General features: G+C 36.4%; 2 protein-coding genes across 3 annotated transcripts in view; both read right to left on the minus strand.

Moving 5' to 3' along the window:
- Positions 1-287: 287 nt before the first annotated feature.
- LOC139969370 (solute carrier family 45 member 3-like) lies at positions 288-11,591 on the minus strand. 2 transcript variants are annotated; one of them, XM_071974256.1, is made up of 4 exons: positions 11,490-11,591; positions 5,826-7,341; positions 4,567-4,832; positions 288-2,813 (listed from the first exon to the last, which is right to left on the minus strand). In XM_071974256.1, the coding sequence occupies exons 2-4, from the start codon at positions 6,979-6,981 to the stop codon at positions 2,571-2,573; spliced, it is 1,665 nt and encodes a 554-aa protein (XP_071830357.1). In that variant the 5' UTR covers positions 6,982-7,341; positions 11,490-11,591; the 3' UTR covers positions 288-2,570. The 2 variants fall into 2 exon arrangements, with proteins under 2 accessions (XP_071830357.1, XP_071830356.1); XM_071974255.1 differs by lacking the exon at positions 11,490-11,591 and adding an exon at positions 11,013-11,455.
- Positions 11,592-14,731: 3,140 nt separating this feature from the next.
- LOC139969371 (doublecortin domain-containing protein 1-like) overlaps positions 14,732-25,440 on the minus strand; it is a 37,008-nt gene continuing 26,299 nt past the window's right edge. The window contains exons 35-39 of the mRNA XM_071974258.1: positions 24,922-25,058; positions 24,355-24,456; positions 22,778-23,003; positions 22,114-22,223; positions 14,732-19,102 (exon numbers count right to left, since the gene is read on the minus strand). Of these exons, the coding sequence (XP_071830359.1) occupies positions 19,055-19,102; positions 22,114-22,223; positions 22,778-23,003; positions 24,355-24,456; positions 24,922-25,058 (623 nt within the window). The 3' untranslated portion in view covers positions 14,732-19,054. The remainder of the gene's footprint in view (positions 19,103-22,113; positions 22,224-22,777; positions 23,004-24,354; positions 24,457-24,921; positions 25,059-25,440) is intronic.

Consider the following 25,440-nt stretch of genomic DNA (forward strand, 5'->3'; position numbering starts at 1 on the left):
AGGTATTTGGATTGCTATAAACAAGACAACAGTCCTAAAAATATACTGGTATACAAATTTCAGTAATCTGCAAAGCAAACACAAACAAGTAAACAAGTGCAGTTGTGCACTACATTCATCTCCAATAAAACAAGCAATCAAATTACTCTCGCTGAGGGGCTCTCCCTTTACAAGGTCATTAATTAGCATAATATAAGCTGCTGAATACTTGCTTCTGTCTTTATAACACATCACACACCTATATATGATTATATATAAACTGCTAACAGTTAACTATTGTTTATAGATTATATTTACAATATCATAGAAATATGAAAATAATCTGATCTGTTTTAATTAAATGAGAATATACTTCATAGAAATAATTGTGTGCTGTATGATTATTGTCTACCTTATTGACTTGTGTTTTTAGCTTGAAATTGTCACATATATATACTGAAAATTGTGTTTTTTTATAAATGCTGCCGCTTAACATACAGTAGGTGCAATCAATCCAGCCAACTTAACATACAACAGGCACATCCAATGCAGTCAACTGGTAACTTAACATAAAACAGACACATTCAATGCAACCAACTGGTAATGTAACATACAGCAGACGCATTCAATGCAACCAACTGGTAACTTAACATACAGACGCATTCAATGCAGCCAACTGGTAACTTAACATACAACAGGCACATCCAATGCAGTCAACTGGTAACTTAACATAAAACAGACACATTCAATGCAACCAACTGGTAATGTAACATACAGCAGACGCATTCAATGCAACCAACTGGTAACTTAACATACAGACGCATTCAATGCAGCCAACTGGTAACTTAACATACAACAGGCACATTTAATGCAGCCAACTGGTAACTTAACATAAAGCAGACGCATTCAATGCAACCAACTGGTAACTTAACATACAACAGACGCATTCAATCCAGCCAACTGGTAACTTAACACACAACAGACACATTCAATGCAGTCACAAAAGAACAGGATGTAGATAAACCTTGATCGAAGCCAACATGGTATAATAAACTAGCTTCAATTATGAGCAACCCTTGACCTGTATGAGTTTGTGAACTCTTCTAGTATATAGGTAAACCTGTGAATGAACTTGCAGTTACCCAATACACTTGAGTACACTCATGTCAAAGGTAGGAAAAATATATTTAAAGTTCTCAGATTATAAAAAATTTATCAAATATAAATCTAATTATGAACAGTTTGTGAAAAAAGAATGCACATATGTAGAGATATATTTCAACGGTATCATCACATACACGTTAGTGTATGCATAGAATACAGAAAAAAGTAATATATTTATAGGTATTATTTTCTTCCTCCTGACAGCTTACAAGAAGGACAAAATTTACAGTCGAAAAATTGAGATGTTTGTTTTTAAGGATGACAACATCCAAAATATGAAATAAGACTCAAATTATTAAGTATTAATATAGTTTGTAAATAAGTTATACTTGTGAGTAGAAAGTGAGTAAAATTTGCATTTTAATACATGGCTACACCATGCCGAATCATAGCATTCCAATGACCTAAAAATAAAAATATATAGGAATGTAAGGACCCTGATCAAACTTAAAACTACGATGAATTCCATGGAATCATGGATTCCAAGAACAGATTTATTCTGTAAATAATGCCAGGAAAGGGAAAAGATACGTCTAGAAATAGTGGAATCCAATGAAATCTAATTAACAATAACACTCTTGTACTATAAGGTGTTCACATACAGTACATGAATGTGCAGAAAGTATGTAAAAGGTGACAAGATAGCAAGATGTAACAAGATTAACAATATAACTCTCGCATTCAGATCTGGGACGTGTGTTGAGACTTGAAATATTCAAACACTTGGAATAGGACTGAACAACCAGCAAAGTGAGAAAGCTCACATATCCTGAGAAGACATCAAATGTAGATTTTCTGATACCACGAATTACAGAACCAAAGCAAGCTAACATGGAAACTCTACACACGATTTGAAGGAGCAACATTAATTACTAGTATTATTACTAGTATTAGGCTTGCCTAATACTAGTAACTGTGACATTTCAGTCAGTGTTCCATTAGTCATTTAACTTTATTGCAAGTTAATGACTGAAATCATGATTAAACAGAACTCGAACCAGTGAGCTAAAGCCAGCACATTACAAGTTCCATCAAGTAAGCTATCCAGTGTTAATTTCTTTGCTGCCATGAAGTATCAGCCACTAATTTAAAACTAAACCAAATAGCTCATTTCTGTACTGTATGTATTCAAAGAAACCGTTTACCATAAATTCAGTGTTATATCCAGTATGCTTAGAATCACCAAATCTTATAAAAAATATATCAGTAAAATAGTACCAAGGAATCGAACCAAGAATGCAAGATTTGGACAAAATCATACATATAGTCTGGTAGCATTTTTCAATGTTTCATACACTATGTAAGCTAAATGCAGTCTTCCATTGGAATTATACTGTCTGTAGTACTGTACATGTTAATAGTAAATTTATCCAAACTACAAACACCAAGTCTGTTATAGTTATCTGTGTGATACAAAGATTGTTCGTCTACGAGACGAATGATCTTGCAGAGGAAGGATACTCAATGAACCAAACAGCAAAACAGCTTAACCAACTGAACAGAAAAGCACAGACAATGTAAGTGACCGTTGTGGATGTCAGCTCCACAAGAATACCAAAGAATATTGATGCAAGTATCTCTGAGAGGATGAAACCACTGTCCAGGAGCGAGAAATCTGTGCCTTTGCCATGGAGATGTGAATGTTCCGGTTTTAAGTCAGAGAAAAATATCTGCAAAAGAGAATAAAAGACAATTTAGTATTTGAACGTTTGATGATAACCTGAGGATAGCTGGACGTTTATCACGTTAAACTATAGTTTAAGCTTACAATGGTCCCCTGTTTGGTCAAAAAATGATATTTGAATTGACAGATATTGGGTGCAGTTTGCAAGTTTTGGTAATAATAACTGAACTGACATCCATAAAGGCAACCTACTCTAGGAGTCTGTGTGTGGGCTAGATCTACACTATGTGTCTGGATGTTTGGTTTTCTCAAATGAACCAACTTTCTTGAGATTTCAAATGAAGGTTTTCTCAAAGATTTAACCTCTGCTCTGAAATGAATGCAAACAACACAAGAAGTTTCTGTTCAGTGAATTTGATGAAGGCAGACATTGCAATCATATTCAGCTGATTAATGTTTATACTAGAATGGATCCAGTATAGACACTCTAGAGGACTATGGATACTACAGGTTGGTGTCCGGGAATAACTCCGGTTTACACTAAAATGGATCCAGTATAGACACTCTAGAGCACTATGCCATACTACAGGTTGGTATCCGGGAATAACTCCGGTTTACACTAGAATGGATCCAGTATAGACACTCTAGAGCACTATGGATACTACAGGTTGGTGTCCGGGAATAACTCCGGTTTACACTAGAATGGATCCAGTATAGACACTCTAGAGCACTATGGATACTACAGGTTGGTGTCCGGGAATAACTCCGGTTTACACTAGAATGGATCCAGTATAGACACTCTAGAGCACTATGGATACTACAGGTTGGTGTCCGGGAATAACTCCGGTTTACACTAGAATGGATCCAGTATAGACACTCTAGAGCACTATGGATACTACAGGTTGGTGTCCGGGAATAATTCCGGTTTACACTAGAATGGATCCAGTATAGACACTCTAGAGCACTAAGGATACTACAGGTTGGTGTCGGGGAATAATTCCGGTTTACACTAGAATGGATCCAGTATAGACACTCTAGAGCACTATGGATACTAAAGGTTGGTATCCGGGAATAACTCCGGTTTACACTAGAATGGATCCAGTATAGACACTGCTATGGATACAACAGGTTGGTGTCTGGGGATAATTTTTCTGACATCATATGGCAAACTGCTTGACTAACTAACCAAACCTCAATACTAATTCAAAAATATGAATAGTAATATATGTTTTGATTAAATGAAGAGATCCAGTTGATATACCCTGGGTGTGATTCTTGTAGTTTGTCAGGTACCTTGAAGGACTTCTCATATATCTTGATACAATGAGAATATTCAGTTAATATGCCCTGGGTGTGATTCTTGTAGTTTATCAGCCTATCAGGTACCTTGAAGGACTTCTCATATATATTGATAAAATGAGAACATTCAGTTAATATACCCTGGGTGTGATTCTTGTAGTTTGTCAGGTAGCTTGAAGCACTTCTCATATATCTTGATACAATGAGAATATTCAGTTAATATGCCCTGGGTGTGATTCTTGTAGTTTGTCAGGAGCCTAGAAGAACTTCTCATATATTTTGATAAAATGAGAATATTCAGTTAATATGCCCTGGGTGTGATTCTTGTAGTTTATCAGGAGCCTTGAAGGACTTCTCATATATCTGGATAAAATGAGAATATTCCGTTAATATGCCCTGGGTGTGATACTTGTAGTTTGTCAGGTACCTTGAAGGACTTCTCATATCAAATTAAAGAAAAAGATGATTAGGCTAGGATTTTATTAAATGAAACTACATACCTCACTGTTTTCGTGGTAACAGCTGAGTAAAGTATAAGGCACAGTGGAGGTTATAGCAGTTCCCAGACCTGTGCCTGCCGCTAGAAGGATTGTGAATGAAATGTTCCTGACAAACAGCATCATGCCTGTCAGCAGAGTGAATACCAGCATTCCCAGCATAAACACCCATCGCTCTCCAACACCACTCATTAACTGTTTCAAGAACAGAGAGGTGATTGCAGACACCACACTGTGCAGAAATAGACCCCAGCTACCCATACGTATGCCTGTAAAAGAAAACATGGACATTACCTAGGTGTTGCTTGTAGTATACAGAAACTGTTTGTTTACAGACAAATTTCATTCCTTTAGACATTTCATCATGTAATGAAACACTCTACAATGTTCCTAATAATCTGAAGGGGGGTTTACTTTTCAAAGATTTAGCAACTTCTTACAGAAGCATGCATAAACTTGGGGTTTGTAGTGGATTCACTCATTCAGGAGCTTCAGGTGAACATTTATTGTGCACTTAAGCTTTAGTAGTAACATATTCTAAGCATTCTGGTAACATTTGCATGTAATTCATATTTTATCACTTCTGAGATAACAACACACTTGGAGTTTTTCACCAAAAGTTAACTTCCAAATGTTTCAAAACTTCTATGTATTTGTATCAGAATTAGACAAAGAGGTCACAGGCAAAAATTAAAAAAGAAACTGCCTGGATCCTGTCTGGTAAAGACTTTAAAATGTGCAAGAAAAGGCAACTGATAGCAACAGGAAAGATGTATTATGATTTATAATAACAAGAAACCCAAATAAGAAATGGAACTTATGATTTAACACCAAAAGTCAAGAATGTAAAGACATATGCAGCACTAGTAAATTGTATCAAACATAAATGGTTAATACATGTCTACTACACTACACTGTGTATTTTCATTTATTTGGTAAATTCTTAAGATTGTTTAACAGTATTGAATTGAATTGAGTTTATTGACCACAGTCGGAAAATCGGCTTACACAGGTCGTAAAAGAGTATCTGTAGCGGGCCCTAAGTGTACATGGTGGGCATAATCGCAGTTGTAAATGTGGTGCTCAAACAAGGGGTGTCTTGGGTCTTGCATGAATTGTTCCACTTTATTGCAGACCCTCTCATGGTACTACTGTAGCACTCTAACGAAGGTAATTAAGTGACCACCGATTACCCGCTAAGCAAGTACATTTGCATGTACAGTACATTCACTGCTTTAATATAACATTGAGAGTGTACTCACCTAAATCATACAAGTTCCTATCCATGGATCCTTCGTCTGCTTCAGGGTTTCCTTTATAGAGTGTCTCCCCGACATAGTCTGTAAAGTAAAGTCTAAAGCCAAGGACAGCCGTATTAGACAATAAGTTAGCTAGCCAAAGCTTCCTCAGGGCTCTTGGCATTGTTGTTAAACTAGCTAAAGTATCAGAGGTAGTTTTACCTATCCATCGGAAATAATATCTGACCTTTCTTGGACACAGGCACTTGAAAATACTAAATGGTAACACAAGTCTATGAAAGATGATGGCATGAGGCAAGATAGGTGTTGGATGGGCGGAGGAAGAAGGAGGAATAAAGATCCTAGAAGTATCACTAGATTTGGCTGGACTGACACCATTTTGAACAGGTAAGGGTGTGTTAGGATTAGAAGTCAATTTTGTGAAAGAGTTTGATTTATTCCTGAAAACATCACTTTTTGTAGATGAAGAATTCCTGAGCTGAGGGTCATAGGCAATACTGAGTGAGATTCCAGTGAACAAGGTAAAAATAGTACACAAAAGGACGAAAATACATTGTCTCTGGCCCCCTAGGAGAGAAGCGAGTGCGGTCTCATCCCAGTCAATTGAAAGTAACCAGTATCCAACACAGGCACCCACACTAAGAAGAAAGGTGAAGACAACAAATGATTTGTTATGGTGTTCATCACTTCGGCAGGGATCTGATAGCAATGACTCCATAGGGGTGAAACTGAGCTGGGTCGATAGGTCAAAGGTAATGATGGCCACTGACAACATAATGAAGTTGGCACGAGCTGGTGACACAAAGTAAGCCACAGTTGATTCAGAGCTTAAGGGGAAGGCCAAACAGATCATGGATAAAATGCACAGAATTCCCATTCCAAACAGGAAAGGTCTCCTCCTACCATAACGGCTGGTACAGTTATCACTCATTGTACCCATCAAGGGGAGCAGAAAGAGTGCTATCATGGGTCCGATGGAGATAATCATGCTCATACTGGTTTCCGAGACTCCTGCCTCCAAGAGGAGGGGAGGCAGGTATCCAAATGCAGCGGATGAGCATAGTTCCACTCCGCATGTCATTAAGTTAATTAAAACCAAGTATCGTAAGCTGAAGAGGTAACTATCTGGAGGGCGGTTCACTTCTTCCAGTTCATCCATTACAAAATCAGTAGTTCTACTCAATCAATTGCCATGGTAGCACCATTGCCTGAAATCCTCAGAGAAATAATAAAATACTAAACTGATTAATGTCCAGTAACTAACCTATGATAAAACAAGCTTTGTTTATTTTGACCACCTAACCATGAACCGTGATCATCATGTGTGTGACAACATCAAGTGCTTGAGTACGTAGTATAAACTTCAGCAGATATAACAAGTCTCTACAGAGAGCAGCTGCATTCTCCCTTCCAAAAATGTTACTATTCTCAGACCATGGCTTGGTTTGATGGTTCTAGAAAGCCTTCATTCTCCAGAGATTCCTGTCCCAATATCTGTCTTCCAGTTTTCTTTAATGATCTATCATTAGAAGGAGAGAAATTCATATTAAGACATTGCCCACAGTACTATGAGCATATTTCCACTTAAAAATGGACATTATAATGGGTACTGAATGATATCATATGGTGTTCAAAAACATGTTGCTATTTGAAAGTCAGCAAGCAATTATTTCAATACATAATTATCCAGTCAAACATGCAGTTATTCCACTTCTTTTATTTTTTTATTTTTTATTTTTTTCCTCTTTAGTTCTATTTCATCCTGAGTAGCTGTCTGAGTAACCAGTCATTAACCAAATGCTTGGTGTGTATGTTATAATTATCTGTTTTCAGTGAGCTATCTTTTACTATTTACACATGTAGACATGTTACTGTTCTTTCAATCAGTGATCAATAGATCCGCACAAAACTCAGCTTTAAAGAGACATTACCGACAGCCAAAGGGATTGATACAGCACTCTATTTAAAAGCTTAGCACACAACATATTAGCTCTTCAACTTTCACCTGAAATCTGGGTACAATAACTTGTTAAACTGTTCTTCTGTACAAGAGTTGTCACGCACTTGCAATTGAACACCAGCTGTGCAGTCTCTAGTAGTCTGATACTCTCAATTAATGTAAACTGAAACCAAAACATCAAACAGGAAATCTCTTTGCAGCCTTTTCTTTCTATCCATCAACTGCACAGCTGTGTACACTGCTATCAGAGAGTTAACTTTGCCAATATTTAACGTTGACGTTTCAACTTGAAAATAAAAAATTGCGAAAGAAAATTTTGCAGTTGTTATGCTGGAGTGGAAGTTCTTGCCAAGTAAGATCATCTTGGACTTGTCACACAACCGAACCAAAAATCTCAAGAAACCAAAATTGAGTGCCTGATAAGGTTTCCTACACTAACCGAAAGCATTTATGTTACTTGTATACCAACACAGCATGTTGCGTCCACCATAATACTGCATTCTACTCCACCTGTGAGTGATTTATCATCAAGACATCCTCTGTAAACTCATCCTACATTGCAGGCTTACTGTACTTGCAAATAATATCTAGAGGGCAATTCATGTAATTACAAATCACATCTCTTTCATGACTTTACTCTCAGCATCCTCATTTTGCTACAGTATGTACAGTACATCATTTGTTCCAACAGTTACTGTAGTTTGAACTTGAACAGACGTGCAGTGTTGGAGTTTGTGACACACTACTTTTCTCACAATTTAGGCCAATTTTACCTTCGACCACAATTGGCCTTCAGGCTCCCCCAAGCCCCCCCCCCCCCCCACCATAAACACCTTAATCTGTCTCATCATTCTCTATATATTGTGTGGTTTTTGCCTTTTCCCTACATGTTGACAAGCAGACATTGCTAAACACCAAGTTTTAGGTTTCTTACCTTCCACCTCCTGACCTTTTGCCTATGACATCATCAATCATTCAGGCAAGAGTTTGCATGGTCAGGCAACTACCCACCAAGTATGAACTTGATCCGACTTAGGTCTAGGAAGAGTTGGTGACAAGTTTTGACCCACTCACACGCACCCACACACATAATTCCTCACATTTCTGATGTGGGATGAAGTACTGTAAAATATAGTACCCAAAAATAGTTCCCAAAGACCAGAATAGCCAACTACTGTACAAGTTGCCTAGTAGGAATCAATAAAACCTTTTTAATTCAGGACACATACTGTACTGTAGTTCAACTTAGAATTCTTAGATCTTTAACCTAGGGTTAGAGCTTCTACCTGTCCATTGAGACAAGCAATGGTCTGTATATTACGTTTTCTAGGTCATAATGGGGTTGAAAACATAACTTATGTGGCCAAGCAGCAAGTTTCACACATGCATTCAAAGTAACATGCTCTATCACATTAATGCATCAGTTTAGATGGACATTAATGAGTAATTAAATAACAATGGATTAGGAGATGCTGAGATATTGAATGAATGTATCATGCATTTGTTCAGTTTGGTCAGATAAGCAACATGTGAAGAAGCTTAAAATAGTAAAACCTTTGACAAAGCTTTCCAAAGATTATCTCTTCAACAATTACAAATGAACAGCATCCTATTTTAGGGACAAACTAAAACGAATGACAGCGAATGACCGAATGACAATTGACTTTGTACAGGGTTAATTATCATTTGCGAATGACAGCGAATGACAGCGAATGACAACGAATGACAGTGTTGAGAAGTGCTAGAATGATTAACGGAGTGGAGTAAATGCGGTTATTGGTTTTCTGCGCAAAAATGATTTGAGGAAAATCGCATCACGTGGTTGCAGGGTTTTGGTGTAATTTACGGATAGAAACCACAGGGAAAGTTTTTGTGTGAGATTGCGCTTGCGTGCTGTGCTCTTTACCTCTGTAGATTTATATAGAAAGATAACTGAAGCCATTTCAAGATTATGGTTAGTTTCTAACAATTAATATCGGAAAAGTGACGTTAAATTTACTTTTTAAAATCAGACTTACAATTTCGCTTACTATAAGGTGCGTTTTTATCTTGTCCGGACTTTACTAGATCTAGATACCCACGAAGTCTGAACTGTGATATCCGGTTGAAGCAAATGTCTGTGCTGTCATTACTGTCATTCGTTTTAGTCAACGCAATATTGTAGTGTGTACAACATATTGTCATTCGTTATGTGTAACGCAATTGTCATTCGTTTTAGTAACACCCCTATTTTAGGCCCAAGTTACAGTATTTGCTAATGTTAGACTTTCCTTACATGATGCACTCATAGTGCAGACCTGTCGACTCTCCCTGTTTTACCAGAGTATCCCAGCTCCAAAAGCAATCTTAGGCTCTCCTGACTTTAAGCACTCACCTCCTGGCAAAATTTGATTTCTCAAGTTTTGGAAATTTCAATCAGAAGCGTAAGTGAGCAGATCTATGCATGTGTATGATGGTATGCAGTAAAAGAGTAAGTGCATTAATGTTCTTTTGAAGGATAGCGGTGGTGATGATCTCCTTGATTTTGCACAGCTGTTTAGTTCCATCAGGACTTCAGCAATGTGATTTCATCGATAGTTTGACCAGATTGTGCCAGACATAGTTCTTAGGAATTATACAAGTAAAGGTCCAAAATCAAACTACTCGATTCAATGGAAAATTCCCCCAACATCGAGCATGAAGTGTAGGTATAATGCTGCTAAATGGAAAAAATATCCATGAGAGTGTCTCCAAGAACAGAACTGATGTTTCTTAGTTTCATGGGGCGATTTGGGTTGTTTCCCTTAAGGCTTTGTAGCTTACGGTTGTGACTGAAGCAGTTGTCACAATTTGACTTACAATGAGGCAACTGCAGTATTTATCAGTGTAGCTACATATGTAACACGAATTTAGGTGACAAATGAATACATTACACCATTATACTACTTTAGGACCGACTAGTTTCACATTTTTGCCTAGCCTAGACAATTCATGAATCTAGCGGCTTCACCGCTAGTCATGTAAAATCTTTGCCGTTCGCCACCTGTACTAGGTACAATGCTTGATTAGTAGTGTAAAGTTAATTAGAATAAGGTTAGGTCTAAACGAATCGAATAATGTCAGGTAATAATTATGGGTCTGGCCTATAGACCTGACTTAGACCTACAGTAGGCCACCTAAGTTGTTAGGCATAACGTTACAATAACCTAGCCTTATTAAGGCATATTCCTCTCAAATTCAATGTAAAATACCGGAATTTCCAATCGCTGTTGAAGAATACAGAGTGATTCTTTGTAAGTGCTGGCTCGAAAACACCGTACGACAATCTGGTACATCTTTGTGATGGGTTTAGATTCTAGGCAGGCTCACGATGTTTACAGTTGCCGTGCAACGTTATGCATCCTGCTTTATCCCTGCAGCTGCCTGTACTATAGTAGCTGGAGACACGTATGCTGTACTAGCTTGACAACCGTGAACAGTACGAACGACTATTGACAAAGTAGGATGTTTGCACTGTGATGTGACCTCGGCTAAACTAGCTATAAACTCAAAGTCAAGGCTAACAGCGATTAAAGATTTTCATGGCAAATTGAACAGCCTAACTTAAGCAGACTCGCCCCAAACCGCATGCGGCTATCTGAAAAAGTTAACTTTCTGTTGCTTGAAAGTGACGTTTTGCTCGTGTCGTAACAAAATGCAGACATTAATGAAACGTGATACATTGTTACCTTTAGCTGGACCTGAGATGTCCATCGCTGTATCGTTTGTATAATGTGCTGTGGGTATTGACCGCAGCTGTATGTACTGACTGTACACAAGTGTCTAATTACCGACGGTAGCAAGCTTTGTGTGTATTTTCTGGGATCGATGGTAGTGTTTTATACTTCTGTTACACCTCATTCGAAACTAGGTCAAATTACCGGCATAAGACGTTTCTTTTTGCGTGAGTCTTCACACCCTAAGTAGTTACATGCGAGTATGAACTGAAAATAAAACATGTGAGTGTGCAATGTACGTCATCAGATACTAATAAATATATTATTGTTCCAATTGTGATAATACAAATAAATGTCATAATATGGACAGAAAGTAGACGGAAACATAAGTCCTGGTGTTTCCTTAACACCACGCATTGGGAAAATGATGGTGACCTTAATTTACTCAAATGCCAAAGTACCTGTTCTGAATAACTGTACTATTTGAAATGCCATATTAATCATACAATTTGTATGAACAATGTAGAACCATTGCCAACATTTCGAATCGAATACTTTATTCCACTACATGGAGTATTGTCTGCAAAGAAATGATGGTCAAGGATGCCGATGTAAGTGACCGCTGTCAGTTTTGCTAGTATCGATATCAGTCTCTTTGACACGAAACTTTCGCGGCTTCTTTGAAGAAAAAAAATTCAGAAAAAGCTCAGAGGATCTCATCAGTTCAAAAAACCTTTGAAAGCTACAGACAACAACACACAAATACAAAAAATACTGTAATGTTTCATATGTCGTCTAATATTAAACCATTAGTCCGGAAATTTGTATAGGCCCAGGAACTTCTATGTGGACTAAGCCACAATTAACCCACCAGACCTCAAAATCAATGAGAAAGTTATGAGAGCAAGCTACTGTAGGAATACAGACGTTAGCAGGCAGTTAAGTGTGGATACATGTTATGCGATCTAGAAAACCTGGCGACCCACCAATAAGAATTGTGACCCACCTTTGGGTTATGCCCCACACTTCTTATGAAATATCTTCAAACTTTCTTGATTCAGTTATGCAGATACAAAACTCTCGTTTATTTTAAACAACTAATTGAAATGAAGTCCCCGACTCAGAATGCAAGAAGGGTCATTTTTCCAATTAATATTCTGACGAAAAATGTCACCTCTTGATGTAAAACCTGCATCTGTATTCCACAGAAAAGGTTTGTGTAATTGTTTATACTTTGACAATCTTGTAAGGAGTATGAAAGTCCACCCAAGCAAAATACAACAAAAACCTACTAAATTACAGTAAAAGAAGAAAGAATAAAGCAGACAGTGCAAAGAGATTTAACATCTGAAGCACATTTATTACACCTTTGATAGCACAACATTATTTTCATCCAAAATATATAACATTTAATAGTAAAGCAATCTACAAACATCAATGACTGATACTTTTCCTAGTTAAAACAGTAAATGTTGTTTCCAAGTTGTTGTCAACTACAACTTTGAAACCATGACATTTATCTCATGTTGGGGAAAGTAAGATAAAGCGTGACCACACAAACCAATGGTCAGGACTACAGTTACTGCTGTAAAACTATCGCTCACATTTCAGCTGATAATTGTTTCGGTTGATATGAAAACTGCTCTCTGTCACAGTTTAAATGCTACAATGATTGGGTTTTAGCCAGTCTCGTGAGGTCTCATACAGTTCTCACAAGTTCTCACAAGATCTCGCATAATTCCCACAAGATCTAGTGAGATTCTCACGAGACAGTTTACAAGGATGGTTACGTTATCTATCAGATATCTGAGATGCTTCTAGAGACATTGGTGCTAAATGCACTAACAGTGCTGGATGCAGCAGAATTTAACAGTGATGGAATAAGGCTGGATTTAGACCATATACTGCGACAATAAAACTTATAAAGAGGGGGTTTCGATATATTGTATACATTTATAGGCACTGCTAGCAACAAAGTTCATAAGAATTCAGCTTAATATATGACTGTGTGGTGATCATGTTCATGAATATTCAATGCCTGCTGATATATGTCATATTTGTTTTGTATTTTATTGATAGTTCAGGCTGCAGACTGTTGTAGTTGCCCTTACATTTAACCAAGCTAATCTGGCCCTGATTATTGACTACACTATGTGTGTCCCAGCAAACTTGCTAAAGAATATAGTTAACTAAAGATGATGATGTTAAAAGGCAAGATGCATTGGCAGCATCAACTTTCAATACCTGCTCATTCTGACAAGGATATCAAATGTTGACTGCGTGAACATTTATAGCAATCCAGCTCCCATTGATTCATTGGAGATGAACCGTACTGGAGGATACACTCACATAAATCATGTCAGAATCTCACTTTATTCTGTTGACATGCAACAATGACAGACAAACTTTGATAGAGTGAACCACTATGTTAATTGTGACCAAAGCATCATCATTTTAACTTGTTCTTTACACGAGCCATACATTCAGATTTTCACATATAGATCATCAAATTGATCATCAAGTATTCACATGTTTCGATAGCGGATTTCCAAAGGATGATAAAAAATTAACATCAAACTAATCCAAAATGGAATGGATGTAGTCCACCATGAAACAAGTAAGATGAACATAAGGCAAATGTCCAGTCATTTCAGAGGACACAAGCAAGAAGCAAGAAGTGAAAAAAACTTTCAAATTTTCAAGGTGATATACACATTCAAGGTGGTATCTGTAAGTAGAGAGTTCCCAGACCTCACATTGATCACAGCAACATCTACTGATGTAAACACAGTAACCTTGTAGGAGCTGTGCAGTAACTGTAAATACTTCACACAGGGCATATGCCAGTAGCAAATATCTTTCCGACATTTTGAACAGACTCAGATATGAAAGTAACAATTAACATGGAACAATGGGTTGAAATTGTTAGTGTTTCATGATGAAATTAACATTGTTACCTCAGATGTAATGTGTACTACAGAGAAATTAATGACTTTATTGTCAAATATTTTTCCGACATTTTGAACAGACTCAGATATGAAAGTAACAATTTACATGAAACAATGGGTTGAAATTGTGAGTGTTTCATGATGGAATTAATTGTTACCTCAGATGTCATGTGTACTACAGAGAAATTAATGACTTTATAGTCAAGTCATTTACCTTGACAAATATGCTAAATTTGTTATTTTGGGAACAGCTAAACTGTATAAAAGCAATGTTTTAGTGTGTGTGGTTATAATGCATTGTTAATATAGTGTGTGTTGCTATTAATCAATATTCTTCTCTTCATATATTCATTTGTTAACAGGTTAACAAACAGGTTGATGATAAAACAGACATATGAATCTGAACAAATATGAGAAATTGCACCTGCACACAGATTGCAGTCAAACCAATACATTAATGCAAATACTTCTACCATTTCTAGTGGATTTAAGCAACACGAACTGACATATAGAGGCAATAGTAAACAAAGACATAGCAACTAACTAAACATGAGGCTGTCTAATGGTTTACTAAAGACCAACAGGCAACATTCAAGTTGGTATGAGGTTATGTTGAAACCAATTAAATATAAGTGATTAGATGGCAGAACAGTTTACATACCAGTTAAAATGTCAAATTTATACAATATAAATGCAAATTTATTTAATCTTTCAAACTTTATCGATAAGGACATGCTAATATTGTTACTTCCTATACTTTTCTCATCACAATACGACTGTTTATTTGGTAATTGTCTTTACAATTTAAGAAGCTTACTGAATCTCCAACAAGAGTTTAGCTAGACAAAGACATTCCTGTACATCTTCTGTCCAAAAGAATGGATCATGATTAGACATCAATATATCTATATATATCTATCAATATATCTATCAATATCATCATTTTTTTTACATTACCACAACAGATAGTTGTCTATTTGGAATATTCTTATCTTTCTGTTCATATTTTTCAAGGTGGAAGAAAATAATGCTGTTAATGAAGTGAATATTATTGTTATGTAATAATATGAATATTTACACATTGTCAACAAACTTTGCATAAAGTACTTCTACCAATCAAAATAAAGCAGCAAGTGATGAATAAAGAAGCATTCAACTTCAAAGACCTAGTGGACTTCATTTGGACTTGGTCAAGTCTACTATATAAAATGTGTCTCAAAGTTTATTTTCGTAGTCAAGTGGATCGGAGGGTAGGTTGCATCAATTATCAGCATTGCTAAACACCAATAAGAAATTGTTTGGGTAACTTAAAGGATTGGTTCAGTTGTCATACATGTATATGTTATATGAAAGAGGACAATAAAAGAAACACAATGGTGAAAACAATGTTCTTATATCTTTTTCGGTTAAAGAGATATTCAAGTGTAAAGTTTTATCAGGTTGTGTAGCAACTGCTGAAATCTGACTAGCTGTGATGTCACATCCTCACATTCCTGAAAAGTCTGCTTTTTTCTCTAAATATTTTGTGAGATTTCATGACTTTCAACCAAAAGATTTGTCAGGAGATCTCATATTTGTCAAAGGAAGTATTTGAGATTAAACATCTGAAGAATTTTTGATTATATTATTTTCAAATGTGTTCAAAAATGTAAATAATTTTTAAAGAAATATATTTACACATGTTAAGGAAGTGAGGATGTGACATCACACCCTCACAGTTAGTCTATCTACATCAGTCGTTTTCAAATAAATTTTGATATCTTCAAGGTGTCATAACTCTTAACAGAGCATGCTATCATGGTAGTTTCTTCACTGTTCTTTTTGTCTTTTTGTGCTCTTTCATACAAACTAGACATGTCAAACACCTGAACCAATCCTTTAACAGTCTTAATGTAATTAATAAGCATGAAACTTTATGCTGCTGCAGTAGCACATAGATGACCTGATTATACAACAGGTTTACCACATTTGACGAAATGTGCCAGAAATGGAAAGCAATGCCACTATTGAAGAAGTGACTGGCGTTTCATCCCTAACACATTGTAAAATATATAATATTTCATTCAGATACTCAAGAACATGACAGTAAATATTTATGTATTAGAGAAGCCTCATCACTAACAATGAATATTAAGCAATTTCAGTTAAGCAAAATAATTTGGTTTACCTTTGAATGAACTTTCCAAAATTGTGATTCTTTGCCTACTTCCAAATTTGTTTATACCTTCTTAGTATGTTTTCTGTTATTACTTTATTGCAAATGAATGAATTTGATCAAATCTTGCCAGTACCTCAATAATTTATTTATAGCTGCCTCTACCCTACACAAATAAGCAACACCTAACAATGCTACAATTACTTGTAATACACTGTGTAAAGAATTATTAAGACTTCAGTAAGACATTTTTAATCTTGTAAGATCTTATTTTGTAAACCAATGATCAATCAACAAAGTGATGTCATCATATGCAGCACCATATGGTAAACAATACAGTAATTACATACACAGTAATTAGGCCTTTAATGTTTTAATGAACATAGACCTTGATTTAAAAAGGCCCTAAAGCTCATGGATTGTTCAGTTAACAAATACAGTATTACAGTACCTATGAACAGATATGATTTAACAGTATATCTATTGATCTGTAATAAGTCTTTGCTATAATGACTAACATACCCTGTTTGGTGGTTACCCATTAACCCAGGTGTTCCACCCCATTACCCTTTTGTATTCATAAAGTTGAGGATGTTACCTGATTTAAATTCCCTCTCCCTCCTCTCCTTCTCCACCTCCTTCCCCAACCCCCTCCCCTCCCCATTCTCCCATCTCATAAAGTTAACACTTAAACTACTATGGAATGTCCAGATATAATATTTCAACTAAGAGAATGATTGTCCTTTTATCTTCAAAGGCAGAATACCGATCATTCAGTCAAGATACTACAAAATGATTCAAATTACAAAACTATTTTACATGATTGCAATCAATGAACATCTTTTAACAATTAAAACACCTTTCATTCATACGAGAAAAAAATCGTTCTTAATTAAAAACAATATAATATACACAAGTTCAAGGGAATATCACTAAATTAGCATTTAAACTCCTTCTTGAAAGAAAAGGAGAACTTGATAAACATACATTTGAGAGAAGTATATATACAAATGGCACAAGACCTGTTTGTCTTCACAGTATCAACATTTTCAAGACATCCATTTTGTAAGTAATGAAAGTGTTTTCAAAGACTATTATTACCATGTTAGTTGAAAGAAAAATAATCCCTTAAACGAAGCATAAAAACAACATAAAATAAAACCCTGGTCGATGTACCAAAAATATTTGAGAGTCAACAATATTCCTTTTTATTCTTACTTTCTTTATTACTCATAGAGGTACTTATAATCTGTGGTTGTATAAGTACTTCTCCATGCTGGTTTATCAATCCCTACTGACTCCAGGCATCAAACTTCATGTTACTAGCTAAGTGACAGTGGATAATTGACATTTGCCAGTAGAAAAAAAGACATGGGTAATTATCTGCCAGTAGACATAAAGCACTTAAACATGACATGAACATAAGATGAACATGAAACATGAACATGTTTAAGGACTTAAACATGAACATGAACTTAAACATGCAATATAAACATGTTTAAAAACTTAAACATGAACTTAAACATGAAATATATATATTTCATGTTTAAGTCCATGTTACACATGTTTAAAGACTTAAACATAAATATGATCTTAAACATGAAATATACACATGTTTGAAAACTTAAACATGGTCTTAAACATGTTAATACTTAAACATCTCAAATAACCATCATTAGCCTGTGTGTGTAGTTCAAGGAAAATGCCAGTGAGGACTTGACTTCAGCCAGAAGATTTGTTAAGCACTGGTAGATTTTTGAGGCTTAACTTTTCAAATTCTAGGCCTGCTGACTTATCTTATCCTATGTACATGTGGGCTATGATATAAATACAATATGGTATATACAAACAGAATCAATGTTATCAATACTATCAATAATTTAAATACCTTTAATACTATCTTGATTGATATCAATAAGATCCCACTTGAGTTTATTGTACCAACAATACAAATCACTGGTTGTATGTCTCTCACAGTGCAACAATGATTGATATCAATAAGATACCACTTGAGTTGATTGTATTAACAATACAAATCACTGGTTGTATGTCTCTCACAGTGCAACAATGATTGATATCAATAAGATACCACTTGTGTTGATTGTATTAACAATACAAATCACTGGTTGTATGTCTCTCACAGTGCTTAACAATATATTAGCATTATCACTGCTGGTATCACCACATTTACATAATACTTGATAACAGTATCAATCTATGCAATTAGTATTACAACAATAATGTAATCCAAGACAAAACAAGAATGGAAATCTTCTTTGCTCTGTTGCAGGTCATATTCAGTTTTTCACAAAAATCAGTTCCGTTACAAACTACAAAGTTTAAATTTAGCATACCAAAATGAACAACCAGGCAAATCTGTTAATGATAGACCAAACTAAACAATGGAGTTATGATGGCTCTGGAATCTAAGAAAGTAACTGACAGATTTAAGCATCCTTTGTAAAAAGTGAGTCCTAAGGAGGAGCAGGTAAGGCCAATGATGGGGGTCCAAAAGGGTCCACCTGTAATGAAACAAAAAACAATCAGAATATTAGTAATCTTGATGTCAAACATGTATTGGCATTATATATGAAACTATCCAAATATTATATACTCTTATGTTTAATACATAGAATCACTTATTAAGATTTATAACTGTGACTCTACCACAACACAGGTGCAGGTCAGATCACATGATACCCTTTAACTTAGTCCAGTGTTGCTAGGAATGTTCTGGTGGTCATGTGACATGAGAGACATATAATGCACAGTCACACGATACCTGTAAACTTAGTCAATTGTTTCAAGGGATGTCCTGGTGGTCATGTGACATGAGAGACATATAACACACAGTCACATTGAGCCCTTAAACTTAGTCCAGTGTTTCTAGGGATGTTCTGGTGGTCATGTGACATGAGAGACATATAATGCACAGTCACATGATACCTGTAAACTTAGTACAGTGTTTCTTGGGATGTTCTGGTGGTCATGTGACATGAGACACATATAATGCACAGTCACACGATACCTGTAAACTTAGTCCAGTGTTTCTAGGGATGTTCTGGTGGTCATGTGACATGAGACACATATAATGCACAGTCACACGATACCTGTAAACTTGGTACAGTGTTTCTAGTAGCGTTGTGCGGTAGTCGGATTTCACACAACCGGTAGTGTTGCAACAAGAATACCGGTATCGTAACTACAACCGGTATTTTCCTCAACTTTCATCTACGGTTCAAAGCACTTTGTTACGAGACTGTCAATGTCATACATTCAATATGCATTGCCTAGGCTATGTACATACTCTTACACGCACGTTTATAAAAAAAAATAAAAAAATAACACGCTATATTAGGGCCTTTGTTTTTTAACATACACTTCCAAAAAGAAAAGCACAAACCTTGAAAAAAAGCAACCCACACCATCCTTCATTCATACTCGACGTACGATATTAGATTAACACGTTCGCACGTGGATTAAACTTGTAATCCGCACACAAACATAAATTGGGAGTTCCCCACTATTCCATGATATTGGAATAGGGCAACCCCTTCAAGTTCAAAAGTTCGCAATGAAAAGTTTTTAACTATCAAACAAGTCACCACGTGTTTTGGAACTTCAGACAATTAGAATATAACATAGGGGCTACGTAAATACGGGATTACAAACTACATACATAATAATAGTACAGATTTATTTATATCGTTAATCGGCTGTTGTTTACCCCAGGAAATATACTTTGAATACGTGCAATATCAATCTTTCGTACAAAATATCAATCTTTCGTACAAAAGTTCTTAAAAAATTGAAAAAGTAGCGAAAGATAAATATAAATGACATCGTGGAACCCCCCGCATTAATAAACGAATCCATTTCATTACAGCATCAAATCTCAAGTATTGCACTGCTGTGTACCAGTACCGTATCCTAGGCTATAATAATATACAGTCCCGTGCGAAGATGGATTTAAACTGGATATACTCCCTGCGGTTTTGGCTCAAAATTTATAAAATCGTTAAAATTATTATAACAAAATGAGGTGAAATGCATAAGGGTAAGATTTTGTACATGGGAACCTTGACAATCATCGTTTGAAGGAAGAATAAATAACGAAAATTTCAGAATAACTGTGAGGTCCCGTACATGTTGAGCGCAAGTAACGTTCGATATTTATTGTAGCCTAGGTCCAAATTACTACGTGAAAAGTTGATTTGTTAATACATAGCCTAGTCTAGGCCAGTACGTAAGTTGATCAGATTATTATTCAAACTAAGAACACAGAAACCAGAAAAAATCATGTTTTGTTTTCTTTATTTCAAATAGTAACACGTAGATATTTTTATTATGTCCGGGATTCCCGGGAATGATACCGAAACGAATGTAATAACCGGTTGTTTTCCCAATACCGGTAGTAGTTAAACATTGCACTGTGATCGGGATTAGTCAATACCGGGATCGGGATACCGGGATTCACTTGACTACCGGGATCCCGCACAACCCTAGTTTCTAGGGATGTTCTGGTGGTCATGTGACATGAGACACATATAATGCACAGTCACACGATACCTGTAAACTTAGTCCAGTGTTTCTAGGGATGTTCTGGTGGTCATGTGACATGAGACACATATAATGCACAGTCACACGATACCTGTAAACTTGGTACAGTGTTTCTAGGGATGTTCTGGTGGTCATGTGACATGAGAGACATATAATGCACAGTCACATGGTGCCCTGAAAACTTAGTACAGTGTTTCAAGGGATGTCCTGGTGGTAATGTGACACGTGAGACATATTACACAGTCCCATGATACCCTTGAACTTAGTCCAGTGTTTCTAGTGATGTCCTGGTGGTCATGTGACATGAGAGACATATTACACACAGTCACATGATACCCTTTAACTTAGTCAATTGTTTCTAGGGATGACCTGGTGGTCATGTGACATGTGAGACATATTACACACAGTCACATGGTGCCCTTGAAATTAGTCAATTGTTTCTAGGGATGACCTGGTGGTCATGTGACATGAGAGACATATCACACACAGTCACATGATACCCTTTAACTTAGTCAATTGTTGCAAGGGATGACCTGGTGGTCATGTGACATGAGAGACATATTACACACAGTCACATAATACCCTTTTACTTAGTCAATTGTTTCTAGGGATGACCTGGTGGTCATGTGACATGAGAGACATATTACACACAGTCACATGATACCCTTTAACTTAGTCAATTGTTGCAAGGGATGACCTGGTGGTCATGTGACATGTGGGACATATTACACACAGTCCCATGATACCCTTGAACTTAGTCCAGAGTTTCAAGGGATGTCCTGGTGGTAATGTGACATGAGAGACATATTACACACAGTCACATGGTGCCCTTGAACTTAGTTCATACAGTAGTTTCAAGGTTCTGGTGTCCATCAAATTTCAACATTCAGAGTAAATTTGATTTGCTTAGATTTTTATTGATTGCAATATTCTCTTCTTGAATTCAGTGGTGCATTCAAAAGCTAATAGTTACCTCTATGGTAGGATGTATATTGTGGGTGACTGTTATGTCTGTAGCATCAACACCATCCTTCTTACGCACCCTGGCAAAATTGGCTTTGACTTCAACTTGTTGGTTAGCTTCTATCAATGAAATATGATCAAAATGAAAGAAAATGAAAAAAGGAGACTACTGTAACAGGAGATGCTACATGTGGGCTTTGGTTAACAACAAGAGAAAAATTTATCAATGTCAAAACTGAGAAATACTAATGATATTTATGAAAAGTAAAATGTAAAGTTAGTTTATAATGTGTTTAAAAACTATTAGTTTTAAGGTAAGTCTAATACTGAAGACTATTAGCGATACCCAATGTATGAGAAATCGAAAGATGCAGTAATTAGGCAGTACTTAACCTGAGAGAATGGCTACAAAAGATATATATATAATCTTCATTTTCAAAATAAAATAAAACTGTTAGCAAACTGCTTATCAAAAATGAAAAAAAAAATTTTTTTTTTTTTTAGCCTTTGAAGAAGATCCTGCTAGGATCGAAACGTCAGGCCAACTTACTTTTACACATAATCTTCATTTAAGTGACGTTTTGTTAACATAACACATACGTGATTTTAATTAGCAAATTGTTGATAGTTTGTTAAGTTGAAATCAATAAAACAGGTAATGATTAGAAACTTACTCTTATTGCCCCTAAAGCTCTCTCCACTTGAAACACAGTACAGTCTATCTCTGGCAACCTCACTGAATGATTCCACTCTACTGCCAAACTCTGTAAAGAGAAGTGTTGCCTCTCTATGCAGGCTCAGACGAAGAGACGCATCTCTCAGTAATTCTGGGATAGATGCACCCCAACAATGGCTGGCTTTTTCTGGGTTACTTCCATTTCTATAGACAAGGATGCGTTTCTGAAACAAAATAGTGTGGCATATTCAGAGGTCAAAGTTCAAATTAGACATTCTATTAAAATAAATCAAACTGTTAGCAAACTGCTTATCCACTAAAGAGCCTGTGTTAGAGAAAGTGTAAAAGTAAGTGGGTCTGACATTTCGATCCCAGCAGGATCTTTTTCAGACCCACTGTCGCCTACAGACGTCCATGCAACCTACGGGACCTTCTTGTGCATGCTGCTGTTCCACCTCTAACTTCTAACCCTACACCCATGCAGCATGGTACTTTCAAATGTGATCGTACTTCGAGATGCATCATCTGCAGCCACCACATTGTTGAATCCAATTCCATCACCAGCCACAGCACCCAACTCACACAGAAGACTAACGGTCACATGTCTTGCACAACCTCTAATGTCATCTATCTGAACTCTTGTAGAGTTTGCGGCATCCAGTATGTTGGCGAAACCAAAACCACCCTCAAGAAGCTGTTCTATGGTCACAGATCCACAGTCAACACCATGAAGACTGAGACCCCAGTTGGAGAAAACTTTAACCTTCCCAACCATACCATTAACGACATGTCTCTACAGGGGATTGAATCCTTAGGTAGCCGTCCTGACCTAGTACGAATCAGTAGTGAGAGAATGTGGATGCAACGCCTTCGCACCATTCAACCTCATGGGCTCAACTTTCAGGAAGGACATGACTTCTTCTGCCTCCCTCCCCCCTCCCCTCCCTACATATCCCCTTGTGTCCCCCTCTATCACCCTCTTCTTGTAGCTCTCTTCCACCTTTTATTTTTACACACCTTTCTGTCTTTGTCCTTCTCCATATTACTCCCTAACCTCTTCCCTTAATCCTCTCTTTGTCCCTCCACTGTTTATCTCCTACCTCTTCTCTTCCCCTGTTGGTTTCTTTCTATCTTCTCTCCATCCCTTGTCTACTACTCCCCTTACATCTATCTCTTTGTGTTCACCATGCTCATTAACCTATCTGTATTTTGTGCTTGTATCTGTCCCTTCTGTCCCTGTTACTTGTTATTCAGCCAAGTCAATACTTTTTCCCTATATACTTATTGACATGTTTAAATACACCTTCACATCTCATAACTGATCCTTCCCATCATCCAAATGAAACTAAAGACAAGTTAGTAATGTTGTCTTATTAATGACATTAAAAAAACTGTAGTAACCCCCTAAACCAATAGGTCAAAGATATTGATATATCAAATGTTTATACTGAACAATAGGGTAAAATAATCATTAATAGTTTGATCCCTCTATTTGTCATACATATTGACACTTGGCTGAAATTGCATGTAACTTGCATATTAACACTTCCAAACTGATGATATGAATGTACTCACCATGGTAGGTTGAATATACAGTCTGTTGCTGGAATCAACTATTGATCTGGTAACAGGCTTGTCTCTGGACCGCTGGTGAGCTTTAACTTCTGATAAATGATTCTATGGAGATGAAAGATTCCTTGATGGTTAGCACAGGACAAGGTGTTTAATATGTACTGTAGACTGAAGATAACTTGTCATGCACTACTTGTTGAACAATTCATTTTAAATGTTTCATCTTGTTAATTCACCCAGCTTCAAATGCAAAATATGCAGATAAGAGACCTAGAAAAACACTAGAAGCACTAAAAACTATGTCTGTCTCAAGAGTATAATACAGTTTGCAAGTGTTCAAGTGTGGAGTTACAACCTCAGTTACATAGTGGGAAAGTCATAAAAACCTTTCCATAAAAAGTTTGTCAGTAAAATGTTGTGAACACTTTTTTATGTGCACCACCCACAACATATATAATGTAATCTGCAGTCAACACACTTTGTCTATACTTGTACTGTGTTATAATAAGTTAGAGCATCACATAACTTGTGTTCAGGACTGAAGCATTCTTATCATCTTTCCAAACTCACCTGTAACTGATTAACTTGAATGTATTTCTTGACCTCTCCGTGACACGGCTTAGTCCAGCCACCTTCGACAAGAACAGGTTGCTGTGGGCTCAGTGTAGCAATGAAATCAGGGCCTTCCATACCAGTAGTCCTACGCCCTGTGTTAATGTAAGCAATATTAGTGTTAGGCTTCCACATTTAATGTCTCAAAGTAAGCTGCTGGTAAATTGTCCACATAAATACTGATCCACAATGAATAACCAAAGCTAAATATTACACATTTACTTATACAAATTTAATTTTCAATCTCAAATATGCACAGCCAAAAATTTAAACAAGCAAACAAATGTAATAATAATCAATGCTTACATATATTAATGTCCACAACAATATTTAAATCATAACCTACTTACTTCTTCCAATCAGTACTGCTTATCATCATTGTGTTTGCTCTTTGTGTATTATGGTTTGCTAATCTCAAATTAATAGAAAAGATGCACAAAAGCAAACAAACCCTAATGCCCGATTCACCCCCATCCC

This window comes from Apostichopus japonicus, chromosome 7 (genome assembly GCF_037975245.1).
Source record: "Apostichopus japonicus isolate 1M-3 chromosome 7, ASM3797524v1, whole genome shotgun sequence".
Lineage (NCBI taxonomy): Eukaryota > Metazoa > Echinodermata > Holothuroidea > Aspidochirotida > Stichopodidae > Apostichopus > Apostichopus japonicus.

Coding starts and splice junctions, on each gene's coding strand:
- LOC139969370 (XM_071974256.1), bottom strand. CDS start 6,981: ATGGATGAACTGGAAGAAGTGAACCGCCCTCCAGATAGTTACCTCTTC. Junction 4,833..5,825: donor TAGGAACTTGTATGATTTAG/GTGAGTACACTC, acceptor TTTCTTTTACAG/GCATACGTATGGGTAGCTGG. Junction 2,814..4,566: donor GTTACCACGAAAACAGTGAG/GTATGTAGTTTC, acceptor TCTCTTTTGCAG/ATATTTTTCTCTGACTTAAA.